At 39.1% G+C, this 25,130-nt stretch overlaps 4 protein-coding genes across 6 annotated transcripts; 3 read left to right on the top strand and 1 right to left on the bottom strand.

The window, feature by feature from the left end:
• Nucleotides 1-5,683, bottom strand: ush1ga (Usher syndrome 1Ga (autosomal recessive)). Its single transcript, XM_038701672.1, has 3 exons — nucleotides 5,240-5,683; nucleotides 1,564-2,017; nucleotides 1-801 (listed from the first exon to the last, which is right to left on the bottom strand). Exons 1-3 carry the CDS (start codon nucleotides 5,401-5,403, stop codon nucleotides 1-3), a joined length of 1,419 nt encoding a protein of 472 aa, XP_038557600.1. The 5' UTR covers nucleotides 5,404-5,683.
• A 1,234-nt stretch (nucleotides 5,684-6,917) lies between these two features.
• On the top strand, nucleotides 6,918-10,659 carry otop2 (otopetrin 2). 2 transcript variants are annotated; one of them, XM_038701693.1, is made up of 7 exons: nucleotides 6,918-6,941; nucleotides 7,324-7,805; nucleotides 7,898-8,034; nucleotides 8,145-8,203; nucleotides 9,087-9,229; nucleotides 9,314-10,158; nucleotides 10,247-10,659. In XM_038701693.1, exons 2-7 carry the CDS (start codon nucleotides 7,370-7,372, stop codon nucleotides 10,415-10,417), a joined length of 1,791 nt encoding a protein of 596 aa, XP_038557621.1. In that variant the 5' UTR covers nucleotides 6,918-6,941; nucleotides 7,324-7,369; the 3' UTR covers nucleotides 10,418-10,659. The 2 variants fall into 2 exon arrangements, with proteins under 2 accessions (XP_038557621.1, XP_038557614.1); XM_038701686.1 differs by having other exon boundaries at nucleotides 6,931-6,953.
• Nucleotides 10,660-12,137: 1,478 nt separating this feature from the next.
• LOC119890425 (Golgi apparatus membrane protein TVP23 homolog B-like) lies at nucleotides 12,138-15,393 on the top strand. 2 transcript variants are annotated; one of them, XM_038701713.1, is made up of 7 exons: nucleotides 12,138-12,275; nucleotides 12,491-12,558; nucleotides 13,039-13,183; nucleotides 13,701-13,790; nucleotides 14,210-14,338; nucleotides 14,439-14,567; nucleotides 14,652-15,393. In XM_038701713.1, the coding sequence occupies exons 1-7, from the start codon at nucleotides 12,264-12,266 to the stop codon at nucleotides 14,694-14,696; spliced, it is 618 nt and encodes a 205-aa protein (XP_038557641.1). In that variant the 5' UTR covers nucleotides 12,138-12,263; the 3' UTR covers nucleotides 14,697-15,393. The 2 variants fall into 2 exon arrangements, with proteins under 2 accessions (XP_038557641.1, XP_038557633.1); XM_038701705.1 differs by lacking the exon at nucleotides 12,138-12,275 and having other exon boundaries at nucleotides 12,452-12,558; nucleotides 14,213-14,338.
• Nucleotides 15,394-20,418: 5,025 nt separating this feature from the next.
• Nucleotides 20,419-25,027, top strand: LOC119890439 (inward rectifier potassium channel 16-like). Its single transcript, XM_038701726.1, has 2 exons — nucleotides 20,419-20,498; nucleotides 22,903-25,027. Exon 2 carries the CDS (start codon nucleotides 22,926-22,928, stop codon nucleotides 24,072-24,074), a length of 1,149 nt encoding a protein of 382 aa, XP_038557654.1. The 5' UTR covers nucleotides 20,419-20,498; nucleotides 22,903-22,925; the 3' UTR covers nucleotides 24,075-25,027.
• The last annotated feature ends 103 nt before the right edge of the window (nucleotides 25,028-25,130 follow it).

Below are 25,130 nucleotides of genomic sequence, written 5' to 3' on the forward strand. Positions count from 1 at the left end.
TCACAGTTCTGTGTCCTCGATGCAGTCTGGGTCCTCTATGGTCTCCAGCCGTCTCTTGCAGGCATCTAAGATTTTTTTCCTTGGTCCTAAGGGGATATGGATACTCTTAAGGTCACGGTCAGAGCACAGCAACAGCGCTTCGAGATCGATCTTCTCCCTCTTGAAGATGGAGAAAAACTCAATCATGCTCTGTGTGGCGAGGAAGACCTCCAGAGGGCTTGTGTCAGGCTCATCATCATCGTCTAGCCCTAATTCAACATCTTCCCAGGGCAGCTCCTCCACGTTCCTCTCCTGCAGGCTCCGTGCACTGCCGATGCTGTCTTCATCTGCACTCGGGTATTGCTGCAGTCGACTGCGTAAACGCACATTATTGCCTGATTGGTCCACACTAGTGTCGTCCCGACCACCAAGGTCAAACATCCCCCCACTCACATAGTTCCTCCTAAAGACCATGGTGCCCAGACCAGGCCGGTTGAAAAGGGAATCATGTCCTGAATCAGTGCTGATCTCAGAATAGTCCACATCGGCTCTATGGAGGTCCGGCTCGCTCATGGCACGTGAAATGGCATCGTAATTGTCTCTGGGAAACATGTCACGGATGTTGCGGCGGCTGCGTTCCTTCGGGTTGATGGAAGTCCCCTGTTTGACAAACATGACATCGTTGCCCAGCTGAAGTCCGGAGAGGGAGCGCACACTCTTCCTCCCATCCTCGTAGATTTTAAAAGTCCCATCTCCTTGTTTCCTCTTCTCTAGCTTCTTCTGAATCTTTGTCTTCCCTCGATTTGTGGCATGAAGAGTAGCCTAACAGGACATGTATAATAAAGCAATTAGGCACAATCACAAATGTAAGGGTTACACTTTCCAAACATTGCTAGCGACTAATTTTACAGAGATAGATTCATATTTTTTAGAAGCCACTGGCTACACTTCATGTCAATGCTTTTTAGCCATGTTAGTGTGCTAGGAATGGCAGTATCGGTGGTCAGTCCACCACTTGTATTGTTACCACTACTGCATGGACATTCATGGTCCACAGATGATGAATCCTATAAGGATCATGGTAATTTATTTATCATTATACAACACAAGGCTGCACAACAAACCCTTGTGACCATGGTGATCCATGACCTTTCCTCTAGAACCACCATGGGGTTGACATTCTTGGTTTTAGTGACATATCTTGACAACTATTAGATGGATTTCAATGGTATTTTGTATAGACTTTCATGGTCCTCAGATGAATAATTCTAAAAACTTTGGTAATCCCCTCACTTTTCTTCTATCACCATCCTCTGGCCAATTTTCCATTTGTTTAATACTTTGGTTTATGGCTAAATACTTACAAAACTAGTAACATTCCTTCCAGCCTCAGTTGTAACTTGTGTTTAGTGCTAATTAGCAAAGGTTAGCATTGTCACTGTGACCATGTTGGCATTTAGCTTAGCTTTGTTAAGTCATGAAGTTAAGAGGAAAACTCTGTCTACTTGCAAACAGAACAATGCAACTATTAAATGCAAATTAAACAAACTCGGTCCTTAAGAATAGACATATAAAAATCCTGACCTGAGAATATGGCACACTGACGGTGGCTGCATTTAAACCGCGCAGCTTGTGGCTTATAGAGCTGCTGGTGTAACTAGAAAAGCTCATGACGTCTGACACAGAAGCCTCAGAAGTGTCCTTGTGAAACCTCCGCTCCATGCGTTTGTGGTGCTTCTTCTGCATCTTCACAAACTCTTTGATGCGACGCTCAGCCTCACGAAACGCCCGGTCCTTCAGCTTGTTGACTAGCTTGGGGTTGAGGCCTGTCTGCTTGGCAGCAATGGAATCCAGGTAGCGGACGCAATCCATGTGATTCTTTGTGGCAGCCATGTCCAACGGCGTGTGGTAGTCGTTGTCTAAGCACCATATGTTGGCACCGAAAGACACCAGGAAGAAAAGGCAGTTGTGGTGACCATTGGCAGCTGCCAGGTGGAGTGGCGTGTTCCCCCATATGTCACACTTGTCAGGGTTTCCACTGTGGGCCATCAAAAATATGTTAGATACCACCTTTTGATTCAGAGAACTCGTACCAGATATACTTACAAGAAATTTTAATTTCTTGCACAGACTGTTATGTTATTGTTATGGAGACAGGTTGCCTTCTTGGTCTTCTGTTTTGATGACTTACTCATGAGTAAGCATGTGATTTTTTGATCATGTTTTCAGCACTGACCTGCCATTTGTGGTTTGTTAATGGGGCCTTATTTAATACTTTATATTCTAAACACCATATTTGTCTTTTAGAAAACCAACACCAGATCTTCAGTCGGCAACATTTTTTCAAGGCTTTGACCAATTGGCAAAATGGATGGTCTGATTCCTTCAAAATGAATTTCCTATCATGCAGGGGCCATGACTAAAAATATAAGCATAATATAAGCATTGGCTGACAGTCCTAATGACCTTAGGGTTACCTTTGTGCTGTTACTGTTGGTCTGTAATATGATCACAGGTTTTGCTGGCAGCAATGCTACACTACCTGTATCTGGTTTCAAGGGAGGCCACATAGGTTGCACCTGACTCAAAAAGCACAACTATACATAAACATCATGCTGAATTCATGTCAAAAAGTCAAAACATACAGTATTACAGCTGGTTGGATGATGTGGAGGTTTCTTTCCCATTATAAGCTTGGTATGCAACTCTATGAAAGCTAATTTGTTTGCTCATTATTGATTATTATTATTATTATTGATTTTTTTCAAACAAGAATTCTGCTAAGCATCTTAGCGATAATCAATAACGTTCGAGCAAAAACAGGATTTATTTATTATGATATACAGCTTCTTTGTGGCCACCACAACTAAGTAATGGTAATACCATTTTAATTCAAACTTTCTGCATTTACTTCAGTTCAGAGTCCTCTGATTGGCGTCAAACACTTGAATGTACATGTTTTCTGATCTGTCTTGTCCCTGTCTTCCAATGTAGCCACGTACAGACTGCTGAACATTTGATACGATGGATGTGAAGCTGCTGTTGTGGTGCCAATGTATTATTGATAGATTCCGTTGTTAGGTTTTCACAGGGTGTGTCAGATCTGCAAGAACCAACCTGGGCAGCGATTAGCAAAGTCACACTCTGATTTCAGCCCCCTGCCCTTCTTGTCTCAACAGGATTGGGTTTAAATGCTCACAAAGAAAAGGTTTTAGGAACAATTGTTGCTTGAGTTCAAAAGTAGGGGAATGGTTGTCATCACTGTGCATGATGGACAGTCCAGACAATAAAACAATGATGAAACAAAGGAATTACACTGTTAAACCTGCACTGAAGTAGATGAAGGAACATAAAATGCTATAAATTGAGGTCCAAAGTTAAACAGACATTGTTCAAGTTTTACTTTGAGATGAAATATTTATCACCTTACGAATATACAATATGCTTGTTATAGGCAGCGAGCAACCATCTAATAGCTTTATGCCATAACGATGTCATAATTTATGTCTGTCCAAGTAAAATGCTGACTGAAGCAGTAATAGGTCTGCCCACATGCTTCCCCTGCTCTTTATCACATTATGGGCTGTTTGTGTCTTCCTCTGACAGCTTGATGTTACTGCTGACCACCTAGTGCAATATACTTGCCAAATATAGCACTGCATGGCATCTTTCCCATGAAACTGTCAAGCAGTAATAAACCTATCATCATTATATCCCCAGGTCTCACTAGTTCAGTGTCTCTGTGAAACATTGTGGCATCTATTAATGTTTCATTTTAGTACCTCATGTCAATCAGTGGTTTATGTTTTCTGCTATCAATAGAGGAATACTATGTCCTTGGCAGCTAAATGCCTAAATGTTTACACTTATCGCGTGGGAAACAGTGAATTTAGTATTATCAAGTAGCACTAGAAGTGTTTTTTGCCTTTGTTGCCTAGAAGAAGTCCTTAACTTTTCTGATATGTTGCATTCAATAACCTAAATACTGATAAAAGATGCAGTCTCACTTTTACAGTAAGCCTCTCACATAATTTACACAATTAAGCAGATTCATAATGGGTCCATTTTTCTGGCTGACAAGCAAACCAGGTCAGCCAGAAAAGATGAGAAATAGACTGTTGTCTGCTCCTGCCCATGCATGACCTACCAATCACATTTGCACTCTTTGTTGAAGGCTAGCATTTATGCCAAGATGCAGCTTCCTAAAATGACCCTATTTACTTTAATTTGCTAAGTCATTTTCATTAAATTCTTTTCCTGTGGGGACTTAATAACACAATTAACACATGTAATACTACGCTATAGGGCCTCTACATAATAAACAAAATGCTGCCTTTTGCATAACAGTTGGTTTTTATGGGCCAACAGAGATGTTAGTTGTTATACAGAAAATAATGTGACTGGATGAAAGACTGCAGAGTAATTGATCAATAGGAGTTATTTCTCAATGACTCATCTCATGTACAGGTGCTTTCAGGAAAGGTGCCCCTGCAATCATTTGACTTTGAGTGGTGTCATCATGACGTGATACATTTAATGCAGTCCATAGTCTTATGTGGCTTTGAGTATTGGTATTAATCACAGCATGTGGCTTTCAGATGATGATCATACTACAAAGCAATGAAAATATTTGGTGAAAGTTTAATCACTTTAAAAGTTTTATGAATGTAGCTCACAAAGCTTTCTTTCATCTTAAAATGTAGAATATATTAATGAAATAAAAACAGTTGGATATAGGCTTGTTTATAGCATGTGAGTTGTTTTTTTTTGTCCTGCTATTGCAGAAATAGTTTTCAGTTACTCCCCCAACATTTTTCAGACCTGGCCAACTAGTTACCAAACAGGTTGTATTGGTTAAAGGCTTCTTAGCCAGGAGCAAAGATTATTTTGTTGGTAGTAGTTATGTCACAGCCTATCCTCTCCCCTGGGTATCTTATATAATAATTGCTGCACCCTGCATTGTGAATGATGTACTTGATATGTCACTTAAGTAGTTGGACGTATGGTTGGTTGTATACAAAAACTGCCTTTACAATTTGGATGGAGGGGTATATGAAAAAAGATCATATGGGGTAATTGTTTGGCTAATCTGACACTGAAAAAAGTTTGGAATAAGAAGGGAGAATGATTAAATACTTCACTTTTGCTCTGAAAATGTTTTATTGCCTGAGACGATTGACTGATGGACATATGAGTAAATTTCCTAGTGTAGCCTATATTGCGCACGAAAGTCATACAGAGACCAATGCTTTCTACCCACCCCCTCGCCACGATCAGCCGCAGAGCCTCCAGGTTACCGTGATAAGCAGCCCATAACGTTGGTGTCATGCCATCTTCATCCGGCGCGTTGAGATCCTTCCTAGTCGCCTCCTTCAGCAGGTCCAAGTAGCCATCCCGGGCCGCCTTGTGGTACCTGTCATTCATGGTGCAGTATTAATCCACCCTGCTCGACTCCATTCTGTTTCATCAACACCATCACCATCATCATCGTAGTCGTCAAGCGGCGATATAGTGGGAGAAGATCTGTTGGATCGGCTCAAGTGCCAATTTTCCCAGCCGTTTCTCAGCCAGTGGCTCCTGGTCAGGAGGAGCTACAGACAGAGTGCATCGGTGGTATCCAGGGACGACACGGCGCGCACCTAACAGTGCTCCCGGTGGCCGAGGTGGTCCGAACAACAAATCCCCCCAGAATGAACACACTGCAAGTCTGGGGTAGACAAGGTGAATGATGCCAAGTTGAGGTTTTTTAAGTATAGTGAATTTGACTTCGTTTTAGATGGGTGTACTTATAAAACTGGATACTGAGTGTAGTTTACTATAAGCATAGGCTGTAGCCTACCATTTATGGCTGAAGGCACTGCAAGAGACAAATACGAGATAAATTTTTTTTTTATCTCACACTGTCCCATGTACATCAATTAACAATACATATATACATTTTTATTTTATTAAATCTTAAAACATTTCTGCAAACCTTCCTCTATTCTTTCAAACTCATTCATCACGCAGGAATAATCTTCAAGACAATATCTTCCACTACACTAAAGTTGAAGAGTTGCAAAAACTTGTTGGGGGAATGAAGATTGTAGGTTACAGACACTTGAGAAAATGCTGAAGATGTCTCATTTTAAATCACACGTAGGCTACAGGAGAGAAGAATCAGAGTCACGCTGGTGTCATTATCATTCTTTTGAATAAACCATTGTTCTGACAGATTTCATGAATACCATGGAGTGATGCAAGAAAAAAAACACCTCTGCTCTCAGCCCCACCCTAAAAAAGGGTATACTGTGTATCAGCCGCAAGCACTAAAGTTATTAGACAGAATACACAATTGAAACATCCACAAAAAGAACAGTGGCCAGGCTTTTCATGTATAGACAGACACACATCTCTTCACTGAGTCATGAATAGGATTAAAGAACTGAAACTCAAAGCAATAAATCAAAAAGACAAATGCTACGCCTATTTAGGGAATTTTGATGGGGCTTGGATTGTGAGGCATAGGTGCAGGTGTTCAGCAGAAATGGACAAGACAAATACAACTGGATCCATGGCCTCAAAAGTATTTAAACATACAAAAAGACCATGAAAATGGTTTTGATCATAATGTCACCTGCGGTTTTGTTTTTCCTAATTTAAAAATCTGTTGTGTATATACTATTTAAATTACAATAACAACAGAAATCAAATTAAATACAGTTTGTAAATAAAAAAAAGAAGCTTTTTTATTAGAAAAGGAACCAGTTTCTCGTATTTTGGATTTTGTGAGTTTTTCCTGGAACCATCTTTTGATCTTTACACGAATATTTTGTGCAAAACAACCTGTGTTTAGTAATCATATGGTGTTCATAACAGATTTATTGACATTTATGACTCTTTGAACAGTAAACCCCCGTGTCTTTGACGGCATATAAAAGCTGTGACTGTTCAGGCTGCTTCTCAGGATCACACTACATCAGGTAGGCTTACAGGTACCCTGAACTCTTTTTTCCTTCATTTTTAGAAGGTCACTGCTTTGTCAAATTGTCGTAAGAGCTTAATTTTGTCATCGATAAAATATGTGTTTTACATTTTCATGTCGGTGTTAGACCTGTGTTATTCCTGATTAGATCAGAGATGGAGAGGTTTAATGTAGATTCACTGACTCATCACTTGCCAAAACCAGAGCCAGAAGAGGAGGAAATGAAATCCCATTTGTTGATTTGAACCTGCTCTTTTGTCTAGCACCAACAGGGAACCACTTAATTTCAACAGATAGGCCTATCAGTTGGGCGGGATCTATCTTTAAAGGGAGCCTATTGGGTGTAGCTGTTAAACCTGCAATGTCTTATTTGGAACCAGGTGCAGCACAGAACTCATTTGCCAATAGATCTTTGAGAGAGGGACCATGTGTCTGAACACTGGCTTTCCGTGCAGCTGTTTGAACGATGGCAATGCCTGTGAACCATGCAGGATGATGGCGAAAGACAGGGAGAGAGAGGAGGCTCACCTATCCAACAACATCAACGGGCCGGGTCAAGCGGGGAGCACAGGTGAACCTGACCTGAACATCTCTTCCGGTGGAGTCGTGAGGGAGCGGGGTCGAAACTGGGGATGGGTGGTGTCTGGGATCATTTGTGTAAACATTTTGATCCTCGGCTGTGCCTTGGTTAGCGGCACTGCCTACAACAATGCAGACATCACCATCGCTGAGCTGCAGGTTGTCGTCATCATCCTCCTCCTTCTGACCTCCATCTGGATGCTTTATTATACCATCTACATGGCCAGGAAAGAAAACGCTGTGGTTTACAAGGATGGCCATGCCGGACCTGTATGGCTCAGGGGTGAGTAAATGTTGCGTTTGCTTTATAACCAAGTTTTTCTTTATTAATAGAGCAGTTTTATGATTTCTCCCTATATGTCCCTGCTTATTCAGGAGGACTTGTGATTTTTGGACTCCTCAGTATTATCATGGACCTTTTCAAGATATGCAGCTATGTGGGCTACCTCCACTGCGAGTCCGCTGTTAAAGTGGTATTCCCTGTGATGCAACTTGTTTTTACTCTCGTGCAGGTAAAAGGCCATAATATGCCAAATACGAATAATACAAATAAAGAAATTAGAAATTCACTGAAGACTTATTTAATGCTAAATATAAGTACACTTGTGCAATCAATTTACAGACATACTTTTTGTGGGTCCATGCCAAGGACTGTGTCCAGCTACAAAAGAATGTTACACGGTAGGTAATTCATGTATTTCCTTTAAAAAGAATATGTCGTGGTCTTTGTAAATACGATATGTTGGGGACTCTTTTCAGACTAAAGCTGCTGCCACAGTAATGTTGTTGCTTCACTGCCAAAATCTGATCTTTCTCTTCATTTGTAGACCTTGTGTGCAATTATATTAGTTGTGTCAAAGTAAACTGTAATAGGGCTGAAACTAAGATAATTTCCCTCATAGATTCATCAGCTGATCATTTCCTTGATTAATCAAATAATCGTTTGGTTGATAGAATTTGAGAAAATATTTTTTTTAAATTTAAGCTGATGATACATGGGGCAACTTTTTGAGCAATGTTGCTGGGCAATCTCGCTGGTGGCAAGTCTGACTCTGTTTTGAACGGACAGCGGCGGGGCGGGGCGGGTGGCGGAGTGGTGGGGGAAGGGGATTACGGTAGTAGCCTACTCTTTACTCATTAGCCTACTTTTGACGACAACATTGCCAGAACTATTGCTCTAAAAGTTGCTCCGTGTATCATCAGCTTTAGGCCTATCATAATTTCCCATAGCCCAAGTTGACGTGTTTGGATTGTTTGTTTTGTCACATTTGAAGCATTCAGTTTACTTACTATAGAGGAAAACCAGCAAATATTCACATTTGCTGAAGCTAAGCATTGTGCCTTATCGATTATCAGAATTGTTGCAGATTATTTTTCTGCCAACTGACTAATTGATTATTGTAACACACTAGTTGTGGTTAAAAAAGACTATTGTTATGTGGTGGTGAGTAAATTAAAATGTTACACTCATATAAATATGACATTAAAATCTGACATTATGGGTAAGGCAGATTATTAAGTGTTTTGTGTCTATGATCATTATTTCCTCTTGTCTTTTATTTAGCTGTGGCATGATGCTCACCCTCTCCACAAATCTAATTGTGTGGATGACAGAGGTCATGGAGGAGTCCTTCCACCAAACATTGATTCCCAGCTATCCGAGCAACACCACTAAACTTTCTGGACGAAGCATGTACATTAACAAAGGTAATTAAAGCAGATAACGGAATCAAAGTAGAAATGGTGATCAAATAACACTTCTCTCAACCTGTGCCCTGTCGTGTCTTACAGCGGATTATGGAGACCAAAATTGCAAGTGCAGCCACTCTTCGTGTAGCATCTTCAAGGAGGCCTACTACTACTTGTATCCCTTCAACATAGAGTACAGTCTTTTTGCCTCTACCATGGCCTACGTCTTGTGGAAAAATGTTGGTAGAGTAGTAGTCGAACACAGCCACCACCCCCGCGCCAAATTCCATGTGAAAGATGTGTTTCTCGGTCCAGTGGCAGGAGTTCTCTTGGTGGTGGCGGGTCTGGTAACCTTCATATTATATGAGATGGAAATTCAGAAAGTCAATAATGACAAAAACAATAAAGACAACGCAGTGATGATGCACTTTATCATGAATATAGTGATAGTAGCCCTGATGTCTGTCTTCACTGTGATCGGCTGTGTCATCTACAAGGTGGACCACAGGGAGCATGTATTGGAGAAAAACCCCACACGCAGCCTGGATGTGGGGCTGCTGGTGGGAGCCTCACTGGGACAGTTCATCATCAGCTATTTCACCATCGTAGCCACGGTTGCAACTGGAGCCAAAGGCTACCTGAACAGGCTCAGCCTGTCTTGGGCTGTCCTCATGGTGATCCAACTCGGCCTGCAGAACTTTTTCATCATCGAAGGTCTGCATCGGGAGCCCTTCCACGAGGTGCACCCCATCACTGTGGTTGCGAATCCATATGTGCAGGAGCCAAGCACAGATCTGAAAAGCAGTGAAGGATCAGAAATGGACACAAAGCCCAGCCCAGTACCCACAGCGCACAACCTGCACGACCACACAGCTGAGCACAGACTGTCGTGGAAGAGACGAGTGTTGAAGGAGGTCTGTGCATTTCTGCTGCTGAGCAACATCATAGTGAGTACTACTTCTCCTCACACTCTCAAATTCACTGTTTAAAATTCAATAAATACTCAGCCTGTTTTCTTGTTTCTTTCTTCAACAGCTGTGGATCATGCCGGCATTCGGTGCTCGTCCCCAGTTTGACCACAGCACTGAAATTGAATTTTACAAATTCAGCACGTGGGCCGCTGTTGTGAATGTTGGACTTCCTTTTGGCATCTTTTACCGCATGCATTCAGTCGCCAGTCTGTTTGAGGTTTTTCTGACCTCATAACGCTACAGGAGCATAATGATGTGATGTGCTGTTTTGACGTTATAAAGCCACTTTGCATAAATTGTAGCTTGTTTTGCTTTAGCCTGATACTTTATTTCTATGTAAAGGTAATCATCGTGATGTCTCTCATCACACCCTGTATATGTGATATTGTAAATTAAAGATTTTATTTTCAGAAATTAAAAAAATAATTAATTGTATGACTCATTTCATGCTTCATACTCTGTATGCAGAAAATAACAGCAAACAATTCAATAAGCTGAATAAAATAATGATTCATTGTCACTAATTATTATTTTTAGTTCTTGTAGTAGTAAAACTATAGTAAAAGTATTTTGAAAGAGCTACATCTAGGCCTACGTTAAAACAGATTAGACATCAAACAATTAGTCAAGTTATTGATTAGTCAACAGACAGAAAATTAATCAACATTTTTATACTAATGCAGAATAAAAAAAAGAACAATAATAATAAATCATTAATTATTTGTTAAGTTCTTGAATTTTGCAGTTTTCTGCATTCATTTCCAGATTATCTGTTGAGATGTTGAATGTCGTCACACCCGAGTTGACGGCGTTCCATTTAACAAGTCGGAAAAACCCGCTTGGCCAGCTATTTGTTTACAACTAGCCAGGTTCGCTATTGATATGCTGGTTGACTAAAAAAAAAACCGCATTGTGCGGTATTTACTCACACTAAACACTGTAGCAACACGTCCACAGACAGCTGTTGGACAGCACTTTGTGTACGAACATTGGTATGAGTCACAGTCACACAAGTACACAGAAGTGCTAATAAACAGTATAAACTACAGCTTTCACTAACTGTTGATACCCCGACAGACATAGGAAAACATCATCGTTTGGGTGTAGTCACAGAATCTGATAGGTCACAGATTCTGGTGTTACACCAGGGAAGTCCGTGAGGGCTCAGGGCTGTCCCACTGTCGAATCGTCAAGAGCGCAAGGTTCTCTAGCGGACATTTTGAGCCCTTTTTGTAAGTCCGCATTTCTGCAGACTTTGGCTAAAATAAATGAAACAGTAATGTGTGTGTGTTATTATAATAATATATTAAACATTAAAATAAAATAAATAGATAATACCATAAATGTGTGTGTGTGTGTGTGTGTGTGTGTGTGTGTGTGTGTATGTGTGTGTATTAATAGACAAAAAATGATTAATTGATTAAATAATAATAATAAGAATAAGAATAAGAATAAGAAATAAATTCAATCAAGAAATCAGTATCAAATGTAAAAACAAAACAATTACTAAAATATCAAACAATCAAAATAATAATAATTTGAAAATTAAAAGTATTTATCAGTCTGAGTTTCCACTGGTTGTCCTCTCTTCATGGCATGAGGAGACATATTTTGCAGCAATTATTTCACATTTGGGCATTTCTCCCAGTAAATAGGGGAGTTTCTCTCCCTCTCTCATTTTTTATTTATTTATTCATCTCCGTCGGTAAAATGCGATCTGTAACCTATCAGATCTGTTTCCGATGCCATTTTAATACCAGGTGTAACTGGGGCGTGAGACCCCCATGAAGCTCAGATTATAACTCGAACCCTGTTTGTCACGCAGTGACACCTGGATCTGTGCAAAGGAATTCGACGTCATACCCGCTCATTATATCACTACTATGAACCAATCAGATTGCTCGATTTGAGCTACACGTTTTCTAATCGAGCCTTTACATGGCCTACTGTATACGCTTACCTTTGAGTCAGGCAAACTTAAAGCCACACTTCCTTGGGGTCCTTAGCACACGGTTTTGTTTACAACCACGTCACCAGGAAATAGCCCACATCCCGGACCGTCAAAATCATCCGTGGTCAAAATGCAGAGACAGGTGAACGATCATAAATTTGTTTATGTGATTTGGGCTACATAGAATCAGTAGGCCTAACAGTAGTAATAATAAAGTATTGTCTGAGTCGACATTTTAGAGTTGAAGAGGCTATTCATGACTTTTTCAGATTTAAATGACAAACTAATCCGTGGAAACAGATATTTGGCTCGGTCTGTGTGTGCAGCATTAGCATGAACCTTCTAATGTGTTTTCAGGACTCCCAAGACGCTCCTCTTTTTGGTGAAGATGACGATCACATGAAGCCAAAAAAGTCCAAAATTAGGTGATTAATAACTAAGTATCCTAGGTAACTTTTCCTCTATCAATCAATCAATCAAAATGTATTTATAGAGCACTTTAAAAACAACCAAAGCTGGCACAGAGGGCTGTACTGAAAAATAACTAACAAACATGACATAGCTCACAGGAGTTATGAAATGCAAATAAGGACAAAACAACCATACAAGAAAAAACAATTAATTCAACATGTCAACTTCAAGTGTCAAAGGCCAAGGAAAAGAGGTGGCTTTTAAGAGGAGATTTAAAATCAGACAGCGAAGAAGCCTGTCTAATGGACAGAGGTAGATCCTTCCACACTTTGGGAGCTGCCACAGCAAAGGCAGGGTCCCCTCTGAGCTTGTGCTTCGTTTTTGGCTCACCTAGGAGCAGTTGATCGGCTGACATGAGAGAACGAGTGCTGACCAAATGTTTTGTTTTAACTTCAGGCTATCTGGAAAGAATAATATGACAAGCTGTGTTTCAGACATCCGCTGGCATCATTCTTCCATCTCTTCTTCCGAACAAGTGCCATCCTGGTCTACTTACTGTGTGACACCTTCAGCAGTCGTTTCATTGCCTGTATGGTCACCATCATCCTCCTGCTGTCATGTGACTTCTGGACTGTCAAGGTGAGCGGTTCAGGTTATAGTTTAACCATAGTACCACACTCCACTGTGTCGTGCTTCAGTTTTATACATGAAGGGCTGCAGCTATAGCGATTATTTTCATTACTGGTTATTTTATCAATGAATCATTTAGTTTAAAAATTGTCAAAATAACAAGAAAAATGTCCTGCTTTTGATAGTTTGTACGACCCACATCCCAAACCCAACTATATTCGTCTTACAGTCACGTGACAAAATAAGCATCAAATCCTCAAATTAAAGAGAATGTTTGGCATTTTTGCTTGAAATGAAAAGACAATTATTGAATTATTCAAATTGTTGTCGATAGATTTTCCAAACATTGTAAGTCTAATTACACACTCTTTATTTTTGAAGTTTTGTTTTGTTAGATTGAATCTGTGGTTGCTTGTCTTTTTGTGAATATTGGGACAAATATGTTAAGTGTTTGTTGTTGATGAAAAAATCAAATCAATGCACCAGGTTTTTATTTATGGACGGATTTCCTTCCCCTCCCCCGCAGAATGTATCTGGCAGATTGTTGGTGGGCCTTCGGTGGTGGAATCAAGTGGACGAAGATGGAAAAAGCCATTGGGTATTTGAGTCAAAGAAGGTAGTAGTTTCTTAACAAAGCAGGTTTCTTACGGAGACACGCAACAAGCTAGAGTAAAAACATCCTTTGTAAGCTAAACAGCCTCATCACGTATCAATGTTACAATTAAACGTGACCTTGACAGTGAGCAATCATAGATGTCTGGGAATGTAATGGAGATGTCAGGAAATTCTGCGATACACAAAGTAACAACGAGGTGACTGTATTCCAGAAAATATGGCACATCTACAATTTCAATGCTAACGTAACATTTGCCTTTTTATAGTAATGTAGCTGCATGACCCTTTTAGACAATAGTGTAACAGAATAGTTGTTCATTCCATAGAAAGGTCATATAGCACAATGGGGAAACCACACCTACATTTTCATGGGCTGTAACACTTTTGTTGATGAAATTACATCTTGTTTACTTTTCTTAGCAGACACACAGTCTGAACACGGCGGGCAGTGCTGATTCACGGATCTTCTGGCTCGGACTCATCGTGTGCCCCATTTTCTGGGTCATTTTCGTGTTCAGTACCATCTTCTCGCTGAAGATTAAATGGCTGGTCAGTTCAGTGTATAGCAGTTTCGTCTCTGTTGAATTAGCTTCAAATTGTTAGTTCAAGTCTCTTTTCTGCTTGTGATCTTTTTTTTTTTGCCCCACAGGCTGTAGTAATCATGGGCTTGATTTTACAATGGGCCAACCTGTATGGCTATGTCAGATGCAAGGTGGGTGGAAAGTCCAACCTGAGAGACATGGCAAAGAACTATATTGGTGTCCAGATTTTTAAACAGGTATGTGAAAAGAAATTTTCTCATGCGTTTTTGTCTTAATGACACAATGTGTTAACTTATCCACTTAATTTTTTTCCCTTAAAGGCCATGAAAAAACTGAGGGACCTTGAAGTAGAAGAGGACGAGTGACGACTATCTGCAGTGTGACAGTACAACGCTGGATGGACTCTTATATTTACTTGATTCCTGTTGAAAATGGCAAATGATGGCTTATTTTCTAAATGGTATTAGGGTTTTTTGTAATTTCACTGAAGTTTTTGGTAAAACTGATTTTTGTATGCGTTGTTTCTTCCAAATTCAGAACACGTTTCATACAGTTGTTTTGGCAGTTGAGGTAATTGCATCAGTTCAGAGCGTAAGGAGAGTTATATTTTTACTGATGTATGGTAATTGTGAAATGTAAAATTAGTAAAATAACTTAGTGGTAAGCTCAGTTTACCACTAGACTGTTATTGTCCCAAATAGGCTTTTATTTATCTTAAATCAGGAGTCAAGAAGAAAAAGTTAAATAAGTTAAAATGCCAGATTGCTTAGGGGATTTGGAACAAGAAAGTGTTGTAAATTCAGAGCACTTTGGTTGTAAGAGTAAAGCATTAAATGTTTTTCACATGTAGCGTGAGTTTGACCTAATTTTGTGATGATTGACAGCTTAGCCCTGCGGTCATCAACCACAAACTGTATACTGTTTTGAAAAGGGCATTTGGGTATAATACAGAGAGAGAGAGAGAGATTTGTTGCCTATATATTTAAAACTGGATTGTGGCCATTAAAGTTATAGCATTGCTTTATGTTGTTTTACTCACTTAATTAAACTTACTTACTTAAACTTTATTTGTTTATTTGGTTCTGCAGTAAGACATGGACACAGGACAGACATAGATACAAGACCAAAATACATAAAATACTAAAATGTTACAGACTGGTTGTACAACAGAGGATTGAGAAGATAGATAGGCCTAAGTGCTAAAGTGCTACAGAATAAGGTGCTCCATTTCTGAAAATAGAAATAAATAAATAGGTCTCCGATTCGACAGCCATATGTTAAAAAGAAACATCCGACAATGTTCATCATCAAAAAACAATATAGCAACAATAGAGTGCAATACAGGGAACATTTCCACAACAAACACCATCACATCAAGAACATCATCAACATCAGTACTATTCATGTTATAACAACCCCATCACTATTTAATTGTTATATTTATCTACTTATCCGGACTGAGTTTAGAAAGGAGATGGCAGTTGGAATGATTGAGTCCCTGTATATATTGCTCTTTACCGGGGGTAATCTAAACCGAAAACCAGAAGGTAGTATCTGAAACTCCAAATGAAGGGGGTAGGTGCAGAAATAATTGATTTGGCCTTCCTAACTACCTGTCTGTTGTACAGGTCAGAGAGGCTACACTGCTGGACACCTAGAATTTTACTGCTGACTTTCACTATATTGGAAAGGGCAGTTTTGGCCTTGACAGTGAGATTACCATACCAGCAAATTACCGAAAATGTTCATACAGTCTCGATGTACTCTTATTGACATGAAACGTTGACAGTTTACGAAGGCAAAACAGTCTTTGTTGGCCTTTTTTTGCAGAGCATCTCAGTGCTGGAATTAAAGTTCAACTTATTGTCGATCAGACTGCCAAGATACTTGTATGTTTCTACGAATCCCACCATCTGCCCATTGATGGTAGTGTTCTGAGGAGTTGATGACTTATGCCTAAAATCAATCAGCATATCCTTTGTCTTTTGTGCATTTAATTGATAATTTAATTGATCACACCAGAGCACAAAATCATCAACAACAGGAGCATGATCACCTGGGAGTAGAGGAGACTAACAATAGCAGAATCATCTACAAATTTTAAAATGTGTCTGTTTTCATGCTGGCTGCGGCAATCATCAGTATAAAGAATATAGAGGAGTGGTGAGAGGACACACCCCTGAGGTGACCCCGTCGATGATGACATCTCAGAAAAGCAACCATTTACCCTTACTCTTTCAATTTTGTCAGTTAAAAAGTAAAGAATCCAACCAAGGTCAAAGTTCTTTAAGAGCTTGTCAACAAATAAAATCCTTGCATGTGTTTTACTATACCTTCGAGGTTTTTGAATAAGAAATTTAACAGAGTAGCAGTGGCATCATCTATACCACGCTTAGCCCTATAAGCAAACTGTAGTGGGTCAAGGAGATTCTCAGTGTTTGTGAGGACAACTTTTTTAACCAGTTTTTCAAACTTTATTCCATAAAAAAAACTTCGTTTTTAAATTGTATTGTGGCAGGAGAAATTTCTAAAGTTTAAAAATATTTAATGTAAATGCTACATGAGTGTAAATTTATTCAAAAACTGGTTATTTACCCAGGACTTTTATACAAAAAAACAATAAACATAAGTTATAACCATAATTTGTGAATGAACACTTTAAACAACACCTTAATTAAGCAATTATATTGAAATCTAATTCCTTAATAAGAATAGTATAATGGAGGGCTGTTCAAGTAGTTTCATAGGATATTAAGAGTCAAAATATGACTATAAATGTTTTGCAAATTATGTTGGACTCACCTAGAATTTTCACAACAGTACATTCACCTCTCATTAGCAACAGCTTTGTTTTCGTGATGGACATAAACAGAGCTGTGACATGTTCTTGCTGGTTAAAAATTTCATCAGGTCCCTGTGTAGAAATTCATCAAACGAGCTTAAGGGAGTGCAACAGATCACCACCCTGTCTGCAGTGAATGATCCAACCACTAGGTGGCAACAAAGTAACATCAGTCTTTATCAGATTTGGCGTCATTAATCGTTCGGTTTGTCTTTTCCTTGCATTTAAGATGTTTGTGTTATATTGTACCATATTGCATGGATTACTGCCATACAAGTCCTTAAGACAGGGATGTGCAATATTGGAAAAAGCTTCAGGAAAACAGTTTTGTCATGTGTGCAGATGTCCCAGTTTAAAAATAATCATTTCATACACTTACATGCATCATGTGACTCAGTTAAGGCAAACTGATAATACAAGTAGAATCCCATTGTTATATTGTTTTATCATATCGTCATAGTTTACGTGAGGGGCAACACGCATAACAAATTTATGAGAGTAGTTTTTATTAGAATCAAAATCAGAATCAGCTTTATTTGCCAGGTATGTGTAAACATACAAGAACGAATCAGACTACAACAGATTGTGGTATACAAAACACATATATACATACCATAAACCAAGACAACAATAATGTTGACAGATTGAATAGTAGTACAGTTAGCAGAGTGCTAAAATTATTATTATTATTATTACTACTACTACTATTATTATTATTATGTACATATCAAAGGTGGATGTGATTAGTATATACATACAAACACATATACATGTATATGTATATATACACATACACACAGTGCAATGGAGCAGAATGCAAAGGATACTGGAATAAATTTGTGCAAAATGTGCATGTGTCAAGTCATCAAGTAGGTGGATATGATATATACATTATATACAATATATAGAATATATAGAATATGAACAGTATGAACAGCACTGAATTACAGAATGACAAATAAACAATAAGTAGTAAACAGAAAACAGGTGGCTGATTAGAGTCAGAGTTACTGGGTTATTATAAAGGAATTATTTCTGACACCATGAGTCAGAGGATAATTGTTCATCAGAGTGATGACCTGTACCAGAAATCAAAATGGTTAATTGTACATTTATAATTTATGACTCACATGAGTTATGGCAAAAAAAAGTATACAGTGCTAAAAAAAGAATTAGAACCAGAAAAATGTCTTGTCCTGTGCTAGAAAATTCTGATGTCTCTCACTTTGCATCAAGATCTTCCAGGAAGTAGGCCACCTTTCTCAGCATGCAATGGTCCTGCTCTGAAGCACTCAGTCGAACGACAATCAGCTTTGGCTTCTGTTGTTGTTCTGATCAAAGTAGCAATCAGAATAGGTCATAAATAGTTTTTTGTTTATCCAAAATCAAGACTTTGTGAGAATCAAAATACCTGACTCAGTATCAAAAGTATTGCAGCACAGACTCAACACATGCAGTATTTGTTTCACGGTCAAGTCTTCCTAACCCTCATCCTCTATCTCTTCCTTGTTTTCTGGGACTGGGCCTTGGAACTAGCAGCAGAAAAGGAGGCTGCCATCTTTGGAAAACCGTGTCAGCACCATGGACACCAACATGCTCCACGCCAAGAAGACCAGGCAAAGAGCTACAGAGGTGGGTTCCTGCAACACGGGCAGACAATTAGTGACTCTGACTCAAACTGTGATGCTGTTTATATACATGGCTAGTGCGTAGAGTGTGTTTGTGTCTGCATGAGAGCTGGCTAGCGGATGATGGGGCTGCACTTGCTGTCTTCGGTAAGATGACTACAAAAAATGTTCCATTTTAAGTTCCCAGATCCCAAGGTGACATATTCAGGTTGCTTGATTTGTCCATCCAAAAGTCTAACACTCACACAGGTCAGTTGCAGTTCTAAAGTTAAATACTGTAAGGTCAGTATGATTATACAAATATAATAGAATGCATCTCTGCATTCTTGGCTCATTTCTTTAAATCAATGTCCTCTTAAAACTAAGCTGCCCCTATCCTGTGCCTCATTAGATTTATAATGTTTTCACCTTAGTATCAAGTGTGACATTGTACTCTATGCTGTCCCAAAACACAATAGCAGTATTATTCATTCCCACATCCCAGTTGAAGAGTATTCATAATTCTTTCCCCCTAGGCTCACCTAATTGCACTCTGTCTGAACTATCTCAAGCTCATGATTTACTCAAAAGCTTTAACAATCTCTGTCAAACTACCCTAGATGTCACTGCTCCCATTACACTCTGTAGCAATAAGGGGCCCACCGCAAAGAACCCCGCTCTCTCAGGTCACCATCTTCGGCCGCCCTTAGCACATTATGAATTCAGATACCATTTAGGAAAAAGGGCGACCTCTGATAACAAGCTAGTTTCAACACTAGGTACTGGCCTGACCGTTTGTATTTAATTTCTAACTCCAGATTCAAAAGTCCCCTAGTCAACTCCTCTTCCTCTCTTGCTTTAGATTCCAGGCTGAATGTCCTTGGGGTCGAAGATCCTCCAGACCACGCATGCACAGCTTGGCAGCTTTTAAGGCACAGAAACAAAAACAAAGTTAGAGAAAAGCAGTAATTATCAAAAGCTTTAGTAAAGGAAGGCTTAGTTTTTTTCTGTCTGTGTTTTCACTCAATCATTAGTTCAATAATTTCTGCCTGTAAATGACTAATGAACTGTTCTTTCCAGGTTATCTCTCAGAGGAATGTCTCTTATCGTTGTCTTCACACATCATCTAATAATAAAATCAATACATAGTGAATCAGGTTGGTTTTGGGTGGTGGGGGGTTTCGTAACAGCTTTGGATGCACTTACAATGGCAGTAAATGTGGTTTAATAGTTATGGTGTCCTGGCAGTTCAGCTCAGATCTCTTGTCTTATCAGAATCAACTTGTGGACAGAAACAAAGAAAATCCATAGAGCAAAGGTTATCTTGCCGTCTGAATCACGGATATCCAAGGGGAAATTACACATGGCTGCAAAATAACCTGCTGAATAACATAAAAAAACATCAATATCTCTCTACAATTATTAATTTTGGGAAGGCTACTTGAATCACCCAGGAACAAACAGATAGTGGACATTTGATGTTTCTGTCCTGGGGAAGCTCTCAAATATTCAGAGGTCATAAATTCTTCCAGATTGTCCAATAAGGTTTCAGAAGGAAGTGATTGCTGTGATAGAACAAAATGGGACCAGGCCGGCCCACAAACACTTTGCAACTAACAGAATTCAGACACTTCCACTGTGGCAACACATCGTTTAATGCTTGGCAGAACTTAAAGGGCTTGCGTGACACTTGACAAACTCTAACTTCTACTCTGCAAGTAAGTTGAATATTGAAATATATTATGTTTGCTTTTCATAAGATCTGTAGACATATCAGAAACATATTCAAAGTAATAAACAAGAATTCTGACATAAATTTAAATCTTCCATGCTGCAAATTGGGTTTGTGATTCTACATGTAATCACAGAAGCTTGGTGATAAGAATAGTGTGTCAAAGACTTTAAAATACTTCTTTTAAGTAGCTTGAAGTTACTCATTAATTACAAAATGCAGCTGAATAGGTAAATAATGCAGAATAATACTTCAAGATATTAGCAGGGGCAAGCCAACCAGAGGGAGGAAACAATGACAGCAAGTTGTAATAATTAAACAGTATAAATTAACTCTTCATTGACAAACAAATTTAACTGCAATTATTAAGTACTTCCATGAACTGAAGAAACATTATGAAATAAATTATTCAAAGGCGACAAGTGCTTTTTCTTTACCTGTATTTTGTTTTGTATGTTTTCCCATAGATTGTTTTGCCGTAGCTTCATGTTAAATATGTACCAAATATGTATCTATTGCATTCACTGGAATTTAAAAATAAATAATGATTAAGTGCATATGAGCATAAACTATTATATAACAAAATATAACACAAAATAATAGAGCCAGGATAAAAAGAAATATGCAGGAAAACAGGTGAAGTTGATATACACAAACAGAATAATATTCTAAAATCAATTAGCATATAATCTTGACAACAAAGGATTTGTTTAAGTTTTGGGTCAAGAACACAAAGATTGCACTTTGCACTATTGCACAAACACTTTAACCAAGACAGCTTATTGTTTGGATGCACAATTAAACCACAGGAGGCATAAAAATTTGAACTCTTGAGAAGCCATTTATCATAAACTGAGATAAACATCAGCCATGTGTTCTCAGCCAAATCAATAAACAATAAAAAAGTTGATAAAAGTCTGACAGACTTCTTGCAAGGAAGGGCTTAGCTGATCATGACTGAACTTGATCATATGCCTTTCATCAGTGACAACTCAAGCAGCTGTCACATTACTTAAGTACAGTGTGAGAAAGTGATGACCTGACTGAAAAGAAGGTGGCATGGTTAAAGTTTGACTCTGAGGTAACACTCGGAGGTGAAAGTTGTTAGAGGTGGTTGGAGGATAATAATTTACCCCTCATGAGGACAAAAATACGTTAATAACTGCACCGCACTGAGGTCAAGGTTTTGCTTAATTAACCAAGACATACTTTCCTAGGACTTACAGGCCTTACCTTGAGGCAAAAGCAAATGGATAGTTTATGGAAAATGGCACAAAGTACCACATATAAAATTTTTATAACACAGTTTTGGTATGTTGTCAAACGCTTGCTGACTCATCCCTGTTTGCCATTGTTCTGGGTCACATCTGGAAGGCAACAGCCTTGCCAAAACTCAAAACTAAAGAGATAAGCCAAACTGATTAAAAAGAGGTTATTCCATGTGGGGGAAAATTCCCTGACCCAAAGGCTTGGTTAATCTTGTCACATTGTCATGGCCAAATCTATATCATCATGGGCTCAGATCAATACCTGAACAAGGTCAAGATTAAAGGTTTTTTGTCTTGAAGCACTCAGTCTATAAAAGACAGAAATATGAAGTGTCTCATGTCAATAAAGCTTGTTTGAGAAAACAAAATTAAATTAGCGATAAGGGCGAAACATGTTTTTCTTTTGCATATCAAGTCTACAAATACTAAATGACTTTTAATTTTTGTGAGCCAAAGGTTGATGACACAAGTTTTGTTTTTGTTTAAATATACCAAGCTTATGCAAATCCGAATAAGTCACCATCATGTACAAAAACTACATATTAAAACATTAAAACACTTGTTCTTTGACATTTCGTGTTATAATGCTAAGATCTGAGTGTGCTGAAATTTGAAATTTGTCTTTATAGTTTTGATGGTTCATGATTCTCACCAGGAGGGATCACAACTGTAATTTATGCATTTGTTTTTTAACAAAACAAGCTGAATGAACAAAAAAATCCTCTGCATGATTACATTATTTTATAACACAGATATTAAAGTGCCCACAGAGAGCTCTTAGCACAACTGATTTGGAAAGTGTCCAGACTGTAATGGAACTTGTGGTAAATAATCAGTAAGAAAATCGTGCTGTTGAAGTACATGTTTCACACCCAGAGCTGGTCAAGGCTCAAGTCATTTGCTCCTGACAGCCCGAGGCTCAGAGTGACCTAGGCTGTTTGCTCAAACATGAAGGGTATAGCCTAACAAACAAGTCTGAGAGCCTTTTACATTTTAGTCACATGTAATGAATAAAACACTGTCCCTCCAGCCCAGAGTTCACTTTGTCTTTTTATTCAGCTTTAACTTGTAAATACAACATCCTAACATGCGTTTTCCATCTCATCTCTGATCTTTCTACAGGAGACTCAAAGGTAGCGCTGGTCATGATGAGCATAGAAAGGGACGAGCAGGTCGTCATTGATACCAATTACACTACAATCCACACACTGGGCAGGCAAAACGAGGGCAGTCGGCTACGCTACATGCAGAAAGATGGCAGTTTTCCTGTGGTTTTCCAGAAGGTTCCTGGAGACTGGAGCCCATACCTGATGGACATCTTCACCACTCTTGTGGAGATTCGCTGGAGGGTGATGCTCCTCATCTTTTCCCTCTCTAACATTCTCTCCTGGCTCTTTTTCGGCCTCTGGTACTGGTTAATTGCCTATGTACACAAAGACGCTGATAATGACGAAGACAAACTCTGTGTGCACAACATGCGTGGCTTCACTGGAGCCTTTCTGTTCTCGATGGAGACCCAGACATCTATTGGCTACGGCTTTAGGGCGACGGCTGAGAACTGCATCGTGGCCATTGTTGTGGTGACAGTTCAAGATTTATTCAGCTGCATCCTTGACACAATTGTCATTGGTATTGTTGTAGCTAAGATGGCATCTGCTCGTAAGAGAGCTCAGACGGTGGGTTTTAGCAGGTGTGCAGTGGTCAACCTGCGAGACGGGGTTCTGTGTCTTTCATGGCGACTTGGGGACTTCAGAGGTAATCACATCCTGGAGGGTGTCACCAGGGCGCTGTTAGTCCGCTCTATAAGACAGCCATTGGGGTCTGTTGTGATGTCATACCAGGACCTGGACATCCAGAAAAGAGACATTGTCCTCGCAACACCAGCCACCATTGTTCACAAGCTGGAGCCTGGCAGTCCCCTCTATAGCCTGGGCCCTGACGACCTGCTGGGGGACGACTTTGAACTGGTGGTGTCTTTCACCTACACCGGTGACTCTACAGGTATGCTCCACCAGACGAGAACCTCCTATACACCAGCAGACATCCGCTGGGGTCAGCGCTTCCAGGACATGCTGAAACTGGGCAAGAAGCACTACAAGGTGGACTACGCTCTGTTCAATGAGACCACGTGGGTACCAGTGCCCCTGCTCAGTGCAGAGGAGTTTGACAGGGGGAGACGTCCTGTAGAGGGCAGTCAGTCCCACAGTCCACTCTTCCCTTCAGTCAAGAGAAACGGAAACACAAAGGTGAATCCTGACATCACTGGAGAGGTGATACAGCAAACTTGTTTGTAACGTAAACCACTAGAAATCCATACATTGTAATATTGGGTGGATTTATCCCATAAGTTTTAGAGATATTGTGATAAAATGTCCTCTTGTAAATATATTTATATGTGACATTATATGAGTATAACTGTTTTATGCTTTAGATGAATAAAATCCATTATCACAAATGTAAGTCAAGTACATGTTGTTGTTGTATATGTCCTTCTTAAACTCTGAAACATGAATTGTAGTAATACAGTTGTTTTCTGTCACTGTGGTACTATTCACAAAAGTAGCTATGTGGTTATATTTCACCACTACAAAAGTACAAAAACACAACTGTTCATCAAATGGTCCTTTTTTCACAACTATAAGTACATTTGACAATGACAATAAAAACATGTAGAAAGACATGTTGACATGTTGCACATTGAAATACATTATGTTCATACAAAGTACATGCATAGCTTTGGATAAGATTATATTCTCTATTGTTAAAATACCTTTTACTATCACTATGCTCATTGTTCCTAATTGATCATCGCTGACACATTTGCTTAGTATACATGTATGTATTTTTGTTTCTGATATGTTAAGATTCAAAACTTCAGAATCACCACCTTAAGGCGTGAGATGTTCACTGTATGTGACCTCAGTGGGATTCAAACCCACACCTTTGATTTGGTAGCATAGTGCTCTAACAAACAAAGTAACAAAGGACCACTGCAATGATTACAGTATGTACAGTACAATACTGTAAAATACACTACATGATTACCATCCATATTTGTTATAGTAATTGTTAAATTTGATTTGAAAAAACCTACATGTTGCATTATTGTAAAATACAGTAAAAGTTTGTTTCTTGCATCAATGATTGGAGAAGTTGTCTTCATTGATCACAACTTGTCAACATACTGTAGATTATGTAAATGATAGATTCTATAAATGTCGGGTAATGTAAGTGTATTGCCTAATGTGAAAACTGTGTAATCTGTCTTTTACAGTACACTGTTGCATACTACTTTCAGTACTTCTAAAGTGATTTGAAACATGTATCTTGCATTTTTTGTTATTGGATCA

The sequence above is a fragment of the Micropterus salmoides genome, unplaced genomic scaffold (genome assembly GCF_014851395.1).
Source record: "Micropterus salmoides isolate LMB-PRFRI ecotype aquatic unplaced genomic scaffold, ASM1485139v1 Ms_hic_scaffold_10, whole genome shotgun sequence".
NCBI lineage: Eukaryota > Metazoa > Chordata > Actinopteri > Centrarchiformes > Centrarchidae > Micropterus > Micropterus salmoides.